The sequence below is a fragment of the Choloepus didactylus genome, chromosome 21, assembly GCF_015220235.1.
Source record: "Choloepus didactylus isolate mChoDid1 chromosome 21, mChoDid1.pri, whole genome shotgun sequence".
In the NCBI taxonomy this organism is placed as follows: Eukaryota; Metazoa; Chordata; class Mammalia; order Pilosa; family Megalonychidae; genus Choloepus; species Choloepus didactylus.
This window is the reverse complement of record NC_051327.1, coordinates 21484764-21501525: the sequence shown is the minus strand read 5'-3', so window position 1 is coordinate 21501525 and position 16762 is coordinate 21484764. Positions and strand designations below refer to the sequence as shown.

The 16762-nt window shown below is 39.7% G+C and overlaps 2 protein-coding genes across 5 annotated transcripts in view; one reads left to right on the top strand and one right to left on the bottom strand.

Moving 5' to 3' along the window:
* EIF2AK1 (eukaryotic translation initiation factor 2 alpha kinase 1) overlaps positions 1 to 16762 on the bottom strand; it is a 29033-nt gene that overhangs the window by 1411 nt on the left and 10860 nt on the right. For 2 of the 4 annotated variants that reach the window (XM_037813535.1, XM_037813537.1), the window contains exons 4-14: positions 16599 to 16636; positions 15814 to 15913; positions 15188 to 15268; positions 14411 to 14510; positions 13847 to 13907; positions 12846 to 13173; positions 11523 to 11634; positions 8043 to 8143; positions 2174 to 2288; positions 1876 to 1958; positions 599 to 832 (exon numbers count right to left, since the gene is read on the bottom strand). In XM_037813535.1, coding sequence (XP_037669463.1) covers positions 599 to 832; positions 1876 to 1958; positions 2174 to 2288; positions 8043 to 8143; positions 11523 to 11634; positions 12846 to 13173; positions 13847 to 13907; positions 14411 to 14510; positions 15188 to 15268; positions 15814 to 15913; positions 16599 to 16636 — 1353 coding nt within the window. The remainder of the gene's footprint in view (positions 1 to 598; positions 833 to 1875; positions 1959 to 2173; positions 2289 to 8042; positions 8144 to 11522; positions 11635 to 12845; positions 13174 to 13846; positions 13908 to 14410; positions 14511 to 15187; positions 15269 to 15813; positions 15914 to 16598; positions 16637 to 16762) is intronic. The other 2 variants (XM_037813536.1, XM_037813538.1) reach the window with 1 other exon arrangement.
* Positions 3689 to 7403, top strand: ANKRD61 (ankyrin repeat domain 61). Its single transcript, XM_037815109.1, has 3 exons — positions 3689 to 3889; positions 4780 to 4877; positions 6415 to 7403. The coding sequence occupies exons 1-3, from the start codon at positions 3689 to 3691 to the stop codon at positions 7358 to 7360; spliced, it is 1245 nt and encodes a 414-aa protein (XP_037671037.1). The 3' UTR covers positions 7361 to 7403.

The window sequence follows — 16762 nt, the reverse complement described above, 5'->3', positions numbered from 1 at the left end:
GAGGAGAGGGTGTGGGAAACACATCAAACCTCTCTTACGTTTTTTACAAATAACACTAATTCTCAGTGTTTCTAATATTTTAAATTGTAGTAGACTGAACAAATAGTAGTTTTACTATATTTTTCCATTTCCCCATACATTTATAATTGCTGGTCAGTGTTTTTAATGTTTTAACAAACATTTTCAATTTCCGTAGAATTACTGCTGTCTTTTACTCTTTGATATGTGTCCCATTTTACTAGTAGAAAACAATAAATAACAATGTATAAAAGTTATATACCATAGTTGGAAAAGAAAAATAAAACCTTTTCCCTGACTGGGCAAGGTGAAACTAGAAACTGATGCCTATATTTTAATTTTTAGAGTAGATAGTTGGAAGTGAGTTGACCTGCTTATTCTCACCTTGAACACAAGTGTGAGACTGTATTAAATTTAGTACTTGATACACTTTTAGGGAACTTGGAGATTGAGTTTAAATATTTTGTTTCCATCACCCTTATTTTAAGTTCAACCTTTCTTCATGACATAGATTCATACTTTAAACAAATTCTTTCTCTAAGCTTCATGTTTTCCCCAGCATTAAAAGAAATTTACATACATTTCCGGAATTTTGGAAAAGTTCGCTTTGCAGCAGCTGAACGGCAGATGGTCTCTGGGATGAATTTTTTCTCGTTAAGTGCTGGATATACTTGGCTTGCACTGGGCACCTTTTACTGAGGGATTCAGGGATCTGACCAGTTCTTAAACCTGTTAAAATTTCTGCTCGCTCCATTTCTGTTCCAAATGGCTGAAAGAGCTCTAGCAGAATTACACCCAAGCTATACATATCTGACTGGAAAAAGAAAAATAAAAAGTAATTCAGTAATGAAAGATAAAGTCAGAATAACATTTCCATTTCAATGTACCATCCTGTCAAGGAAGAGAGGATTTGTAAGGATGAAGATTTATATTCACTTACAACTACGGGGGCAAGGCAGGCTGGCCTGGCTCGTCACACGCAGAGGCAGTGTCTTGTCTGCCAGGTCTGCTGCCCTGGAGAAGTGGCAGATTGGTTTACAACTCTGTTTTCTTTAATACCAAAAAGGGCCATCCACAGGCAGAAAGATTGCCAGGTGAAGGGCAGGGAGAACGCCCACCACCCAAGGCAGTCACCATCGCACGCCTCTGTATCCCTGGAGAATCCAGGCCTGGCCCGGACCGAGGAAAGCGCCGAGTGCAAACATGCCAGTGCCAGCCTCACTTCTGCCTCTCCTCCTAACGAAGCTTCTCTTGTAACACACTTGTTGCGTATCTGTGTTGCTTTTCCTCAAGAGTCTTTCTAGGAAATTCTTTACCAGATAGCATTTGGGGGCAGCCATGGTTTTATCTGGCAGCTCTTTCCTAATGACTAAAAATCTGAATGATTGATCAAAAGCAAAAAACTTACTACGATGTTACTCTGAAAAAGGATTTACTTTAACATTCTCAAGGAACAATGGTTTGTGTGACTGTTTCAAAGCACTCCAGTCAGAAATGTCAAGCTTCCCCGTAGCATTTATTTAACTAAGTTTGAAAACAGAAGAATGAATGACTGAAAACAGGCTTCTCTGAATTCTAGCATCCTGTGGTCAAAGATGACATCTTAAAAGGAAAGTGTATTTCAATAGTAATTTGTGACCTCCACAAAGATTTAGAAATAGAAAAGCAGCCTAAAATGCTAAGCAGACAGATTCAGCTGAAAAGACTTCCTATTGGGACAGTTTAATGCAGTAAATAACCTACAATATGCAGTAATCTCCAGAAACACCTCTACTCTGGAACTTCTGCATTTATTATACTTGTTATTTATAACTATAGAATAAATCCAATAAAAGGGTAAAATGCAACGAATACTACCTTGGCATCGTACTCAGATCCTTCCAACTGTTCGGGGGAAGCATATAGACAGGTACCCACTCTGGAAGTGTGCGTTGGTATTCCTATCATTTGAAAAGCCAAATATTAAACAAGGCATTCTTGACATTGTCACCATTAAAGAACATTTACTATGAGTAGGGCACTGCCATTCCTAAGGGAACGAAGGATGCTTTTTGTCTTTATCTTACCTTTGCTTAATCTTTAGGATTCCTTTAAATACTAACATGTTTTTTTAATGCAAAAGAAAAAAAAAGAAAGAAAGAAAGAAAACCCTTACTCCTCCCATTTCCATTGGTCCAGTCTGTGTTTTTCCGTATGATGTCGGTGCAAGCCAGACCAAAGTCTCCTATTTTTACTTGCTGATCAGGGCCATGAAGAAAAATATTTCTGGGCTGTAAACAAATACAACAAATCAGTTCTTTGCTTTTCTTAAAGTAAAAATGTATGAATGACAAAGAGTTTTCAATTCAGGAGCATGTTGCCCCATCAAAAATAAAAAATTAGAGCAATGGTTCTCAAACGCAGTACACATTAGAGACACTGGGGAAGCTTCAAAAAATCTCAGTGTGTAAGCCATTCCCCAGACAAAATGAATCACTTTTGGGGATGGACCCAGGCACCAATGTTATTTAAAAGTCCCCAGGTTATTCCAAGTTTGAGAACCACTAATTGAGAACTTTATTCTCAAGTTCTTATCAAATCTCACTGTACATCAGAATCATCCAAGAAAAAGCTTCTCAAAACTACCATTCTCATCAACAAGCCAAAGGCATAAAATAAAAAAAAGGACAGGGCCTACTGGATTATCTAGAATAGGAAGTTTAAGAGACAATATGACATGGCCCCTCTTTGAATCCTGATTTGCATAAACCAATGGAATAAAAGGGCTTCCAGGACTTGGAGGAAACCTAAATATGGACCTGATATTAGATGATCTGAAGGAATGATAGCTAATTTTGTTAGCTGTGATAATGGTTATATAAGAAATGCCTTCAATCTTGGAGATGCACAATGTCTGGGATTTCCTCTGATATTTAAGCAAAAACTTGAAGCAAATATTAGAATGTTAACAATCAATTTGGATCATGGAAATATAAGGGTTCATTAAATTATTTTTGCTTTTACCTGTCTGAAAATTTTGTAATAAAATGTTTTTAAAGTCCTGATGTGAGGGCCCTCAAACCCAGGCTTTGGTATTTTTCAATGGCTCTAAGATGTTAGCTGATGTTGGGAATGACTAGGTCACACTGTGAAAGTGTACAGCGGGCTCTAGTTACCATCACAGGCTCAAAACAACCCCCAACTCAACTACTAGGCCAGTGAAATACTACACCTGTATATTTGGGGTTGGCTTGGGGAGGTGGTAGGGAGAACAGATTCCACTAAAAACGAAAATGTACTTAGATTTAAAAATGTGTTTTCTCACTTTAAATGTACGTATTTTATTTTAATATGTAAATCCCCCCCCATTTTACTTTCATAGTTCTTTGAACTATAGCCAAAATGGAAGAAAAAACAGAAATCATCTTATGTATAAGATGATGGTTTGGATTTGATTTCACATTTGGCATAATGGGATGAGGCAACCACTAAAGAATGATCAGAATCCAAAAAGTTTGAAAACCGTTGGTTCCTGCATAAAAATGAATTGTGCTCTTGGCTATGGCTTTGAAGTAACAATTCTAAAACAGTTCTAGAATTGAACTGAAGGCATCATCACAAACAGCCAAACCCACCAATCCCACGAGGCCGGTTTCCCCCGAGCTCTCGATCCCCCGCTCTTTGGTGTCTCATGGGCAACATAACCAAGCGAGGAGGGAGCAGCGCTGTGCTGGCGGGCAAAGCCAACACTGCGGCGCTCCATGCCAGGCTCTACGAAGCCATCATGCGTGAAGACTGCCCAGCCATCAAGGTGCTGCTGAGAGCTCACCCCGTCAACCAGCCCATCACCGTCCTGGCCAGCTCCACCAGCTACCGGCTGCTCATGAACCAGGTACCCTCCTCTCCGCTCAGTCACGTTCTGGACAAAGCCAGGCTGGAAGGAAGGAATGCCAGCTAACCCCAGGAGCTGACTAAGCCCCTCCCTGTCCCCACAACACACGAGGCTCTAAGGTGCACCAGCTGCACCCGAGCCCCAGAGCAGCCTTCCCCCCCGTCCAGTCATCACACACCGACGGGTGCAAGAAAAGACTAGAACCTGTCTGACCGGGGAACGCTGATAGTCACCCTCTCAAATACACCAGTGGTGGGTCTGTGTGATGAAATCACCCTTTCTAATATATTTTTTTTCTAAATGTTTATGCAATGATCATTACTTTTATAATTATTTTTTTTTCAAAAAGGAAGTCACCCTCTCCTTAGTCCCACCCTCTCCCCTTATCTTGCAGTCATGCTATAAAGCTGCTACTTATATGAATATTTTTAAAACTGGCATAAACAGCTCTACTAATCAGAGACAGAACATATGCTGCATTATCATTGAAAACCCTGAAAATGCAGGCTTTACAGCTGATAATAGGACTTTGGTAAAGACTTAAAAAGCCCAACACATTCTTGTCAATCATCATGTGGGTTAATTTAAGAATAAGGTGACTTAATTAAGAAATGTAAAAGGGAATTTTACACTGAGCACTTCACTAGAATCAACTTTGAAAGCTTGGAGTAAGTTATTTCTGTTGCTTCAGTCAATCTGCATTTCTGTCGAATACAGATTTTATAATTTGGAATTCACCGGGTTTTGGTCACTTAGGCAAAAGAAAAGGAAAATTTCAGTCCGCAAAACAGAAAAAAAAATAAAACCAATTAGACCCCAAGTACAGTTGTTACCTTTGACATGAACCTAGGGCTACTTGTAACATCTCCTGTTGTTTCTTTCCCCTGAAGCAGACACAGTCTGTCATCCCCATCCATCTGGCTGCCAAATACTGCAAAGCCCAGAGCTTGCTTGCTTTGCTAGAAAATGGTGCTGACCCAGAAGTAAGGTACGTTAACAAATGGGCCATCATTTCTAAATGAGGATGTACAGAATCTGAATGTTACTTTTTCCAGTTATGCCTGGACTCATTCATTCTTCACAAATTATTGACTACAAATCATCACATTTTTCAATGAAGCAATTTACTTAGTAAGTGAAGACTAGATGTGAAACTCTGAATAAGTAATTGGAAAAATAGCAAGAACACAAATGAGTCAACCAACTTAAAGACCAACGGGTACCATGTACTCAACAATGTACCAGGTGCAGTGGGAATGTATGAAGCCATGGCCACTGCCCTCAGGGGTCTAACCTTGGTTAGGAATAATAAGTACGGATATAGAAATAGACAACTAACTTTCTTGTTTTTTACCCTCCAGTAGAAGGTAAGCTCCATCAAAGGGACATCAAAGGGACCTGAGTTTATCCTTCTCACCACTGTATCTCCACCACCTACACCAATGCCTAGCACATAGTCAGTGCCCAAAAAATGCCATTTGGATGAATGAAAGAGTTACATGGTATAGAATAATAGAACTTCTTGTGCCCCAACATTAAAAGACCCTCACCAGATCTGCCCTGCTCTCCACCTCCCTCCCCACTGAAGCTCTGCAGGTCCTCAGTCTTCCCACAGCCACTGCCCCAGACCCGCCTCATCTCCCCAGCCCAGAGCACCCATTCTATCCCTCCAACCATAAGCTGTCCCGGGTGAAGCTGCTATGCCTCTCTAGAATGCTGTTTACTGAGTTGTTTAAATACGTTCCCATCCTAGACTGCAAGCTCCAAAGGCTGGGGCGACCTCACACTGTCCCTCACACAGTGCCTTACACTAAACACATACATGTGAGATGAAAACCATTTTTCTAAGGTCAGTGGTGCAGTCAGATCTTTCATAATAAACCTTCCCTCTTCTCTGCCAAAATAAAGGAATTTGGGAGGCAATCCTGAGATCTTTCAGTAATGGGGCAGATGAGGGCCAAGTTGCAAACTCTATGCATGTTGGGGTAAGGAATTAAGATTAACTGGCTTCACTAACTTCAAAACGACTATCTCTAGATTTGACCCTTTCCAGCTATTCTACTGCCCCTGCACAAGAGGGAAAAGGTAGGTAGGGGAGCAGAGGCAGAGCAGTATGAGTGAGTAAACGGGAGTTCTAGCCATTTATGGCTCCCTTATGTGGTAATATCAGATCACATCCAAGTCCACACAATTCTACTGAATGCCTACCAACTCAGCCCAGCACTATGCGAGGAACGGGGGATGCAGAAACAACTATGACACAGCCTTTGGGGGCCTGCAGCCCTGGCAGGAGCATCAGAGCTGAAACAGGCAACCAGAGGAAGCTGCCCCCCACTCCCACCTGCTGGGATGCAGGCTGCCCTTGTCAGAGCCTGAGAAATTACAGAGCAATGCAGATTCTGAACCTCTTCTTTGAAGGACTCAAAGGGAACACTTTAAATAAACGTTGCCTTCATAAGCATTAATTCTTCACATAGCACGTTCCGATTGTGACCTTAGTGACTTGTGCTCAATACCTCTTCCAGGGACACGAGAGGCTTCACCACCCTTCACCTGATGCTCCTGCACTGGCCAGTCACTTCTACCATGTGGACAAAACCAGGGAACAGGATCCAAAGGATCCTGACCGACAACCAGAACAACGCTGTGATGTGTCTCCGCATTCTGTGTGAACACGGAGCTCGGGTTAACGCACAAGTGGACAACAGCAACAAACATTCGCCGCTCCACCTGGCCATAACCTACGGGACCCATCCGGTTCTCTCCATCTTGGCCCAAAATGGTGCCCAAGTCGATGCTATCAACGAGTCCAGCATGACACCCCTTCACATGGCCGCAGACACACTGAACAAAGAGATGGTGGAGACGCTAATTGCCTGTGGAGCGAGTGTTAACTGCGCCATCTCTTCCACGGGGAGCACGGCCCTTAAGCTGGCAGTGTGCACCGCCTCAGGCAAAGCGGGCAGGCTGCTGGCAGCAGGTGTGAGCTGCATCCGTCTGCTGCTCATTCACGGGGCCAAAGTCAATGCCCAGGACCACGAAGGCCAAGCAGCTATCCATGAGGCGTGTTTTGGAGGCAGAGAGGCAATCATCAATCTCCTGCTTGAATTTGAAGCAAACGTGAATGTTTTAACAAGAAACGGGGAATCGCCCATTTACATGTACCTTCAGCGTAGTTCCAATATAAGAGACTCGGCCCTTCTTGCCAGGCTACTGTGTCACTCCTACCCTTTGAGACTGACCAATAACCAGGGAATTCTCCCTGCGGGAATCATGCTCCCAGAATTCTACCGCCTAAGGGAAACTCTCATAAAGTTGTCTCAAAAACCTTTATCCCTAGAGGATATCTGTAAAAGAAATATCAGAAATCTTTATGGCGAGAAATACAAACAGCAATTGAAACAACTTCTCCCGGTGAAGATACGGAGTTCTGTGTATGGCTACTATGACACAGCTTACCTCTTGAAATAACCTCAGAGTTTCACGGTGCCACAGAATTTCATAATGTCAGTGCCCAGAGAACAATGACTCTGTACATCACCTTGTACATCCCCAAGGTGCAAACTACTGATTTTTAAAACTTTTGCAAAAAATAAAGTGATTTGTATGTTAACTTTCTTTCATTCCTAAATTTTCTTGTAAATGCATTTTCCATTATTTAGTTTGCAACTGAAAAATAAGCAAATTAATTTAAAACTCTTCAACCGAAGAAGTAAATATATTTCCTCTTTCTTGACTGTCTTTTGTAGAGAAAATCAGAATATTCATCAGATTTTAAAAAACAACAGGAAAAAACCATCACAGCTTTTAAAAGATTTGTTCCTATTTCTTTTTTTAGTCTTTAATTTCCTATGTTAGGTTTCCTTTAAGACAGAAAATTATAGAAATAGATTTTACCTGTAATGCTGTGACAATCAGTTCTCAGAGTACCAACACTCTGCAGGGAATTTTCAAATACCCAGATTCCTGCTCTTAAATTCAGTCTAAGATTTTCATGTTCTGGACCCAGGGAACTATTGTGATTTATACAGAGGGAATGACAACCTCCCAAGTGAATGAGCTCAGGGGTGTAGTCTCAGTTAATTCAATGGACCAACACTGCCATCTCTGATCAGGGCCCCCGCTTTCAAGGACTCAGTCTGCCCCCACTTACCTTCAGGTCTCTGTGTACGACACCCATACTGTGGATGTAAAGCACACCTGCCAACAATTCCTGGAAAATTTTTGTTGCAACACTGGCCATGACATAAGGACCTTGAAGTAAAAAGAATTTTGCTTTATGTCTCTATTTTTTCTTCTGAAATACATTAATATCTAAATGTTAACACAGTTCTAAATACATTAACGTCTGACAGGCAACATTCAGATTTTCAGCAAAGCCAACCATCCACAATAGTCTCAAACCTGAAAATAAGAAGGAATGGCTCCTGAGCTAGCAAAGCTGCTGTCAGACTAGAACTAAGCAGTTTACAGACAGAAAGAGAGGGCCTCTAATGCCACTCAGTCCCTTTATCATTACTTTATAAACAGTTTTCAGGCAGCAGGTGACTAGAATAGATGATGTTGAAATCCTCTTCAACCCTTGATGTCCGGGATTTCAAACTAATCATCTGCTTTCCTGGTCCACAGTGGGTTAAAGACAGAAAACCGGCAGGAAGAATGGCAAGAAACAGGAAAACAGAAAGCAGGGAAAGCAGAAGGCAGGATCCTCAAGAAAAGGAATTTCTGTTACAAATAGAGTAACGGAATAAGAAAAAAGGTAAATTATGCTAGCTTAAGGTTGAGCTTCCATTATCCAGAAGATTTACTTGGAATACCTCATTTTCCAAAAAATGACTGACAAATGAAGTAGATGGCAAAAAAAAAAAAAAGTTAATTCATCTATTAATATGATGACTTAAGTGAAGTGAAAGGGTGGAAAAGTTTTGGTAGGACTAAAACACACAAATAAGAAACGATAAAGAAAAAAGTCCCCATGTTTTCCCTTCAAGTGAGTTTAGACTCTCTCATGGTAAGAACTTACTAGCTCTTCCCCATTCAGTCATGTTCACGTTTAAGCATGAGGGCAATACATACTTCCTGCTCCCTTCTCCTCCTCAAATAAGCCTACTTGGTTGTAAGCTCAAACCTATTCCATACAGAGAACAAACTGTATCCTCTTACCTACCCAGTACATAACTCACAGATCTCAGGTCCTTAGGCCAGTACTTGAGATGACAGAAAACTGTGTGTGTGCAAGCACTTTTGTGGTGTGTGTGCGTGCATGTGTCTGTGTGAAAACAATGATTCCACCTGCACACTCCTTCTATGACTCCCCCTCACAGTGAAGTCTGCACCTCCCACCTGAATAGGAATGCAAGTGTGGCTTTTTGACTTTCAAAACTCTTAAGTAATTGCCTAAAACATACAGTCTGTCTCTAAAACATATGGTTCTCACTTTAACCCACCCACTACATCCAAATGGTGGGCAATGGCCGAGGATTCAGCAGTCACAAACTGACCTGCTCCAATGGGAATAGTCAGCAGTCACTCAGTGCCTTCTCTATGCCTGGTACTGACCTATGTCTTTTGCATTTATTGCTTTAATCCTCACCACAACCCTACAAAATAGGTATAACCCACATTTTACAGAGGAGGAAACAGACTGAGAGCAGCTACCTGATGTGCCCCTAACCTCACAGCTGGTGCGGACTCAAGCCAGGATTCAGACCCAGGGCTGTCACTCACAGGACCGTTGAGAGTAAGAAAATGTAAAAATACAATTGACGTAAAGCTAGAAACAGTGCTGAATATACAACAGTAAAACATTTTTAATTTTAAGATACTTTAGAAAGAAAACCAGACATCATGTTAACAGTGTCATGCATGTATCTAGCTTTGTTAATTTGATCAGTTTCTCATACCAGATAGTTTAGAGTTCTCATCCCATACTTCAGGAGGGGACTCATTACTTATTTTCCAAAATGTAAGTCTAAAGAGCAACAATTGCAAACAGGCATTTAACGCACCATTTTCCATTTCACAAAGACATCTGCACATTGCACGACAACCCCAAGCAGCAGACAAAGGATAAAATTTTACAGGACCCGGAAAAGGACAAGGAGGTGTTCGCCACGACTGAACTGCACAAGGTGCCTGCGTGTCCTAATGACACGGAAAACCAGAGAAGCAGCCCCGGGGGTGTCAGGGAGCCGTTGGGGGGCACTCTATGTTCTGTCCTTCCAGTGGAAGCCAGGTTAAGGTTCTGAGTATGTTGACTAACCTACATTTTAGAACAAAAAAAGGGCCATTTGGAATGAATAGAAAATGATTAATGCTCACAATTTAGTTGAATATTTACTTAAAATCAAGTCACTCTCACCTCCTATCTTAATGATCTAATACAGTGATTTTCAACTTGGGCTACAGATCAGAATCAACAAGAAAACTTTCAAAAAGACCCAAGCCTGTCCCAGACCAATTACATAAAAATACCTGGGGTGACCCCAGAAAAAATCCTTTTTTTTTTAAATAGACTTCATTTTTAGAACAGTTTTAGATTTACAGAAAAAGTAAGATGATAATACAGAGTTCCCATATCCCCATACCCACTTTCCCCTATTACTAACATCTTACATTAGTGTAGCCCATTTGTTACAATTAATGCACCAGTGTTGGTAAATTATTAACTGAAGTCCATATTTTATTCAGATTTTCTTACTTTTTACCCAGTGTTCTTCCTCTGTCCAGGATCCCACCCAGGACACCATAGGACAGTTCGTCATCGCATCTCCCTGGGCTCCTCTTGGCTCTGACAGTTTCTCACATGCTCCCTGTCTGTGATGACTTGACAGTTTCAAGGACTACCAGTCAGCAGTGTGGTAGGATGACCCCTCAACTGGGATTTGTCTGATATTTTTCTCATGATCAGACTGGGGTCATGTTATTTGGGGGGAGAAGACCACAGAGGTCGAGTGCTGTTTTCACCACTTCACACCCAGGGCGCAAACCGTCAGTGTGACCCATGGCCGCTGGAGTTAGCCTTGGTGGCCTGATGAGGCCATGGCATCAGGTTTCCCTCCTATCAAGTTACTCTTTTTTGACATTAGCTTTTTAAAAGTCCCCCTGGGTGATTCTAATGTGCAGCCTAAGCTGAGAACCAGAATAATAATAATAGAATATGTTTTAGATATCAGCTTCCCAAACAGAATATTTCTAGAAGGAAATATATATAACATGAGAGGGGTGGGTTCTGGATCTTGAGGGAGACAAATTTTTCACCATCTGCCCTTCCATAAGGAACTTCTGTATATAACAGTATCACATTTTAAAGTTAAAAAAAAAAAAAAGTAAAACAAATATTAAGTTTTTCCCTTAAAAAATAAAAAAAAAACTCCTACTCAAAAATCATTACCCTAAATGTCCAGTATATTGCTGCCTCAATATCAATAGCTATGTATCTATCATAGAGAAAATTACATTAACTTTCAAATACCTGTTTTTGAAAATATTAAAATAAGAGCAATCACTTTGTTGTTTTAAGTAATTTTTTTTTCAATCTAAAGCACCTGGAGACAATTCCTGCATTAGATAAGAAGAGCTGACGCTGTCTTTATTCCCCAACACAATGTTTATAGATCCATATGGTACTTACAAGATGATTCATCCACAAGCTCTCGGCCCCGTTTGTTCCTCTCGGTTATCCAGTCCCACAGGGAGAGCTCACATAGCTGCATCTGGATGTGCAGCATCAGGTGGTACTGCACCTACGGGAGGACACACCACTGGCTCCCATCTTTTCACAACTGGCTCACCTTATTCATAGGTCAACAAATACGTGCCTGCTCTAGGAAGAGCACTGGGTGGATGCTGAGGACAGGCAAGAAAGACACAGGGCTGCCCAAGAAGCCCAAAGTCCAGGGAAGGAGACCGAAAAGTCAAGCAACAGTTAAACACAGTGAGTCACAAGGGAAGCAGGCAGGGGCCAGGCTGGACAGAGGCAGGGCCAAACCAATCTGCTCTCTATATAATCAGTTTTTAAAGCTTAGATCAAGCATCAAAGAACAGCCGAGCATCCTTTAGTATGGTAGTCTACTCCTGTACGTGCACTCTAGAGTACACACACTTTGGCTAGCTTCACACTGTACACAACTAACAACTTGTTCAGGCAAAAAGGAAGCAGAACTTAAGCTCACTATAGACTATTTATTTAGGTATCCAAGAGAATTTTCCAAATGTTATAAAGAGAAATGAAATGATTCTGATTAAAAGTCCCCCAAAATCAACTTCTTTATATCAAGTGAACCTGTTCAAAGTTTCGTGTCACATTAAAAAAAAAAAAAAAAAAAAAAAAATGCACAGAGACACATATTCCTTGACGAGAACTGTCAGGTATATATAAATAGTACATACAGTTTCATAACCCTAACATGACAGATTATATGTATACCCTGTTAATTTCTAAGGTTTTTCTTAATACTAGGAGTTATTAAGATGAGAGTATGGTGGGAATCTCACCAGTGTACTAGTACAACCCTCCAAAGAGAATCCTGAAAACGGATATGGTAATCCTGCTGGGACTCTCTCCTAAAGTCATAATCTAAAATGTAGAAAATCTTTGTGCATAAATATATTTTTAGAGCATTATACAACAGAAATAGAGTGTGATTGATGCTTCCAACTCCAGGGTAAATATATGAGACTATCTAAGGAGGAAATGGCCCAGCCAAGGTCAGAAAAGTATTTGTAGGAGTTGGCTAAGTGAACGAGGGAAGAGAAAACATGAAGTCCACATGGCAAGAGGCAACATGATGAGGACAAGAGACTGAACACGAGGGCAGAAGAACTGGAGCAGAGCAAGGGAGAGAACATGGTGGGAAATCAGCAGAGGAAGAGGGAAGGCCAAATGTAATCCTGGTCCTCGATATGATTAATATGGGTGAACATCAAATTGGTAGGTTCTGGGAAAGTAATCTACCTCTGTCTGCCCAAACAAGTTTAAGTTTTCTTCCGAAGACTCCTCAGTGGATGAGAACTCCTCTTGTAGGCCTGAATTATGCCTAAGTGGCAGCTGACGTTCAGCAATGGATCTTGTAGACAAATCAACCAAGCCATTTTCTTGAAGCTCGAAGGATGATTCAAATTCACTGGCATCTCTTGTGACTAAATCGGTGGTGTAGTTTACCAATCTGTTATTTTGATATTCCATGCCAGATTCGCCAAAGGATTTTTCTTTTTTTGAAGTGAAGTCAGCAAAGATAATGGATGAACTGCTACTGTCATCATTCTTCACACTAGATTGATCTCTGGAGAAAAAATAAAGAAAAAAATCAATGTAAATGCTACAACATGGATGAACCTTAGAAACATTATGCAAAATGAAATAAGCCAGACACAAAAGGACAAATATTGTATGATTCCACTTACAGGAAATATTTAGAATAAAAAAATTCATAGAAACAGAAAGAAGATTAGAGGTTACCAGGGGAGAAGGAGGCGACAGGGGATGGGGAATTATTGATTAAAGGATAAAGAGTTCTATTTGGAATGATCAAAAAGTTTTAGTAATGGAAGAAGGTTATGGTAGCACAACACTGTAAAACATTAACACTGCGGCACTGTACACTTCAAAATGGATAAAATGGCAAGTTTTACATGCCACCAAAATGGAAAGAAAAAAAAAAATCAATGTAGAAAAGATCAAAAGTAACAACTCTTCCTTTGAGCCTATAATGAATCTCACTGGTAAGCTCCTGAAAAAAATGGCACTAAATCTGTCTGTCAGCAAAATTGACTTAAAATACTGGGAGGAAATCTCTGTGAGCAAGAAAGAGTTGACCATTTTGTAATGAAAATAAGCAAAAAGAACGTCTAGAGCACGCCTCCCGAGCCCCTAGTAGGACAAGGCAAAGGCCACCCAACCCAACATGAGCAACAGCAGATCACGTCTAAGAGGGAAGGTGCACGGTGGCCACGTGCCTGTCTTCTTCCTGGTCGGAGATTACTTCCAGAGATGGCAGCTGAATAGAGACTCTGTCTGCTGAACAAAAACAACAAAAATCTTCAAATAGCTCAATTTTCCGATTTACAGAATCAAAGGCAGCACTAAGACACATAAATACCAAATGAGAGCACAAATCTAAAAATGTCATGACCTGGCAAATACAATACAAGTTTATTCAAATGATTGGCGTATTTTAGGAACTACAGAAACAGGGGGTAGGGGGGAGCCAACTTCCTCTGTAGAGGACCTGACAGTAAATATTTTAGACTTAGCAGGCCCTATGGGATTCAGCTTCAACTACTCCATTCTGCCGTTGACAACACATAAGTGAATGAGCAGAACTGTGTTCCAATAAACTTTATTTATTGATATAAGTTTACTGAAATTAAATTTCATAAAATTTTCACAAAATATTATTCTTCTTTTAACTATTTTTTTAAACCATTTAAAAACATAAAGACTATTCTCAGCTTGTGGAATGTACAAAAACAGGCAGCAGGATGGCTATGGCCTGACCCGTGTCATCAGAAACTGCTCACCTAAGGGTTGGGCGGCGTGAACATGTTCTATCCAGGCAGTGTGGTAGCCCACAATGTTGGGGTGCTGAAGTCCTGCCAGCACCTTCACTTCCCGGAGCACCTGGGAAAGAAAGGTGCTGAGACCTGGCTTTTACTGACAACTTGCTAAATGTTCCTGGTACCAAATACTATTTGTTCCAGAGCAAAAAAATAATAAAACCCCCTCTTTAAGAGGACTCAAAACCATGTTAAGAAAACTGGAATATTTTTGTGAGACACAAATAGCAATTATTATAGCAACTAAATAACTTATGTTTATATAGCTCTTTATATACTTTTCATTAGCCCATTTATAGTCATTCTCTCATTTGATTCCTACGCCAGTCCTCCAAGGTAAGTAAAACCACTGAAGTCACCACTATTTCAAGGGCAGGAGACAGAGTGGCTCAGAGAACAAGGTAATTTGCCCAGGACTGCACAGCACATCAGGGATAAGTCTGGGATCGGAATTTGGGCTTGATTTTTTTTTTCTCCATAACAAGTTTATTTGTGTATCAGTAATTTATTTTAAAACTTAATTTCCCTAGCAATGACCCAGAAATGTGGTCAGTCTGAAGTGCCTATAAAAAAATAAATCAAATATAAATTTAGTCTTTTTATTAATTTAGTTTTGATGATTACTATATTTTACTGGAAACTGGTTCTTAGTTAACTGGCAAATATACACATGTACATAATTCTTTTAAAAGTACTTAAATGCTCAATTATTCAAAATAAATAATTTTTTAAAAATCATACCTTCATGCAATCTGTTTTAGTTGCGCCCTTGATCAGGATTTTTTTAATTGCATAATACTGGCCATCTAATTTATTCCTGACCTAAAAAGTAGAGGAAATAAATAAATGCATATAGTGTGCCATTAAATTCCAACTGAATAAAGAAAATTATTTTAACCTAAGCTTAGATAATTCAAACTAGCAAAACAGATAAAATCAAGATAAATAGCATGTGTCCTCTCTACTAGGTTCAGGAAGTCAGCCTGAGTCAGCTAGACCAGGAGCTGTTCATAACTACACAGAAAGCCCACTGCCTACAAGCTCTGGAGGTGAAGAATGCCAGGCTTAGCAAAAGGGCTATATAAAGTCCAAAACCCAGTAGCTCAACATTTTTCAATAACACATTTTTAATAAAAATGAACTACGGAACAAAAACTCAAAAGTTTCCAGAATCCACCTGTACAACCAATGTGGTGAGGAAAAAATAAAACCTGCCCACTTCCCTATAAACAACAAATCTAAATGAAAAATATATGTGATTTCTAGGAATTTCCCTTTGAGCACTTTCAATAATAATAATGAAAACAATTTCTCAAAAGACACTTATTTACAGAGCAGAAGGTCAAAATGAGTATGTGAAAAACAACCTTGTATACTCTTCCATATCCACCTTTTCCTAAGATGGCAATCTCTTCAAATTCATTTAAGTAACGTGAAGTTTGTGCTTCAAAGGCTACTTCCCTTGATCTAAAAGTGAAATACAAACATTTAACAAATCAATATTAAAACATGAGAGAATCATGTTTACTCTGTTTTACTTAACCTGCCAAACCTTATTAATTTGGATTCTCCTCAACTGTGATAATTTAGAATGGATGAGCTAAAATGAAATTTTTCATTCTCTATGAAAAATATATCTGCTAAGCAAATCAACAGTGTAAAAAAAGACAGCAAGGGATCATTAAGCTAATTTCAAGTATATTACCAGTAATTAATATTCCAGTTAGAAATTACTACCAATTTTTTAAAGTAGGAATCCTAAGGATAATTAATAGGCAGCAGTTAATTAGCTGAGCTCAGTAATATTTACTTAAATTTCCTAATGATCCAGACCCATTACACATTTCAAACTAGCATTTCGTAATTGTAGCCAAAATTCAATGTTGTAACCCTAGCAGAAACTGGAAATCTGTACTCTGAATTAAGTGGGGCTTATGGAATCCACACTGAATGGACGACCAGAGGATCAAAGAAAAAAATGAGAAGAAAAGCAATCTCAGAGCAGTAATTAATTGCTGAGAACAAAGTTTTTAATTTTCATAAACTACCCTAACTACATTTTTTTAAAAAACCCAAAACTAGTATATTCTTAATCCTGATTTCTTTCAGATAATTTTCTCTTTGGATAACCAAAAAAATATTTAACACATACCTGATTTTGTTGATATGAGAATTGTCCTCACAAGGTTCCTAAAACCAAAAAAATATTTTTAGAAAAGCATTTTGTAAGTTTCATAGAATAAGGAATCTACCAAAATTCAACATCATGTTAAAACATTGTTCCAACAGCCCCAGTGCTCTAACAATAATAAAGAG

Excerpts from the sequence above, each read along its gene's own strand:
- ANKRD61 (XM_037815109.1), top strand. The coding sequence starts at position 3,689 with ATGGGCAACATAACCAAGCGAGGAGGGAGCAGCGCTGTGCTGGCGGGC. Across the intron at positions 3,890-4,779 it reads ACCGGCTGCTCATGAACCAG|CAGACACAGTCTGTCATCCC; the intron begins GTACCCTCCTCT and ends TTTCCCCTGAAG. Across the intron at positions 4,878-6,414 it reads GGTGCTGACCCAGAAGTAAG|GGACACGAGAGGCTTCACCA; the intron begins GTACGTTAACAA and ends TACCTCTTCCAG.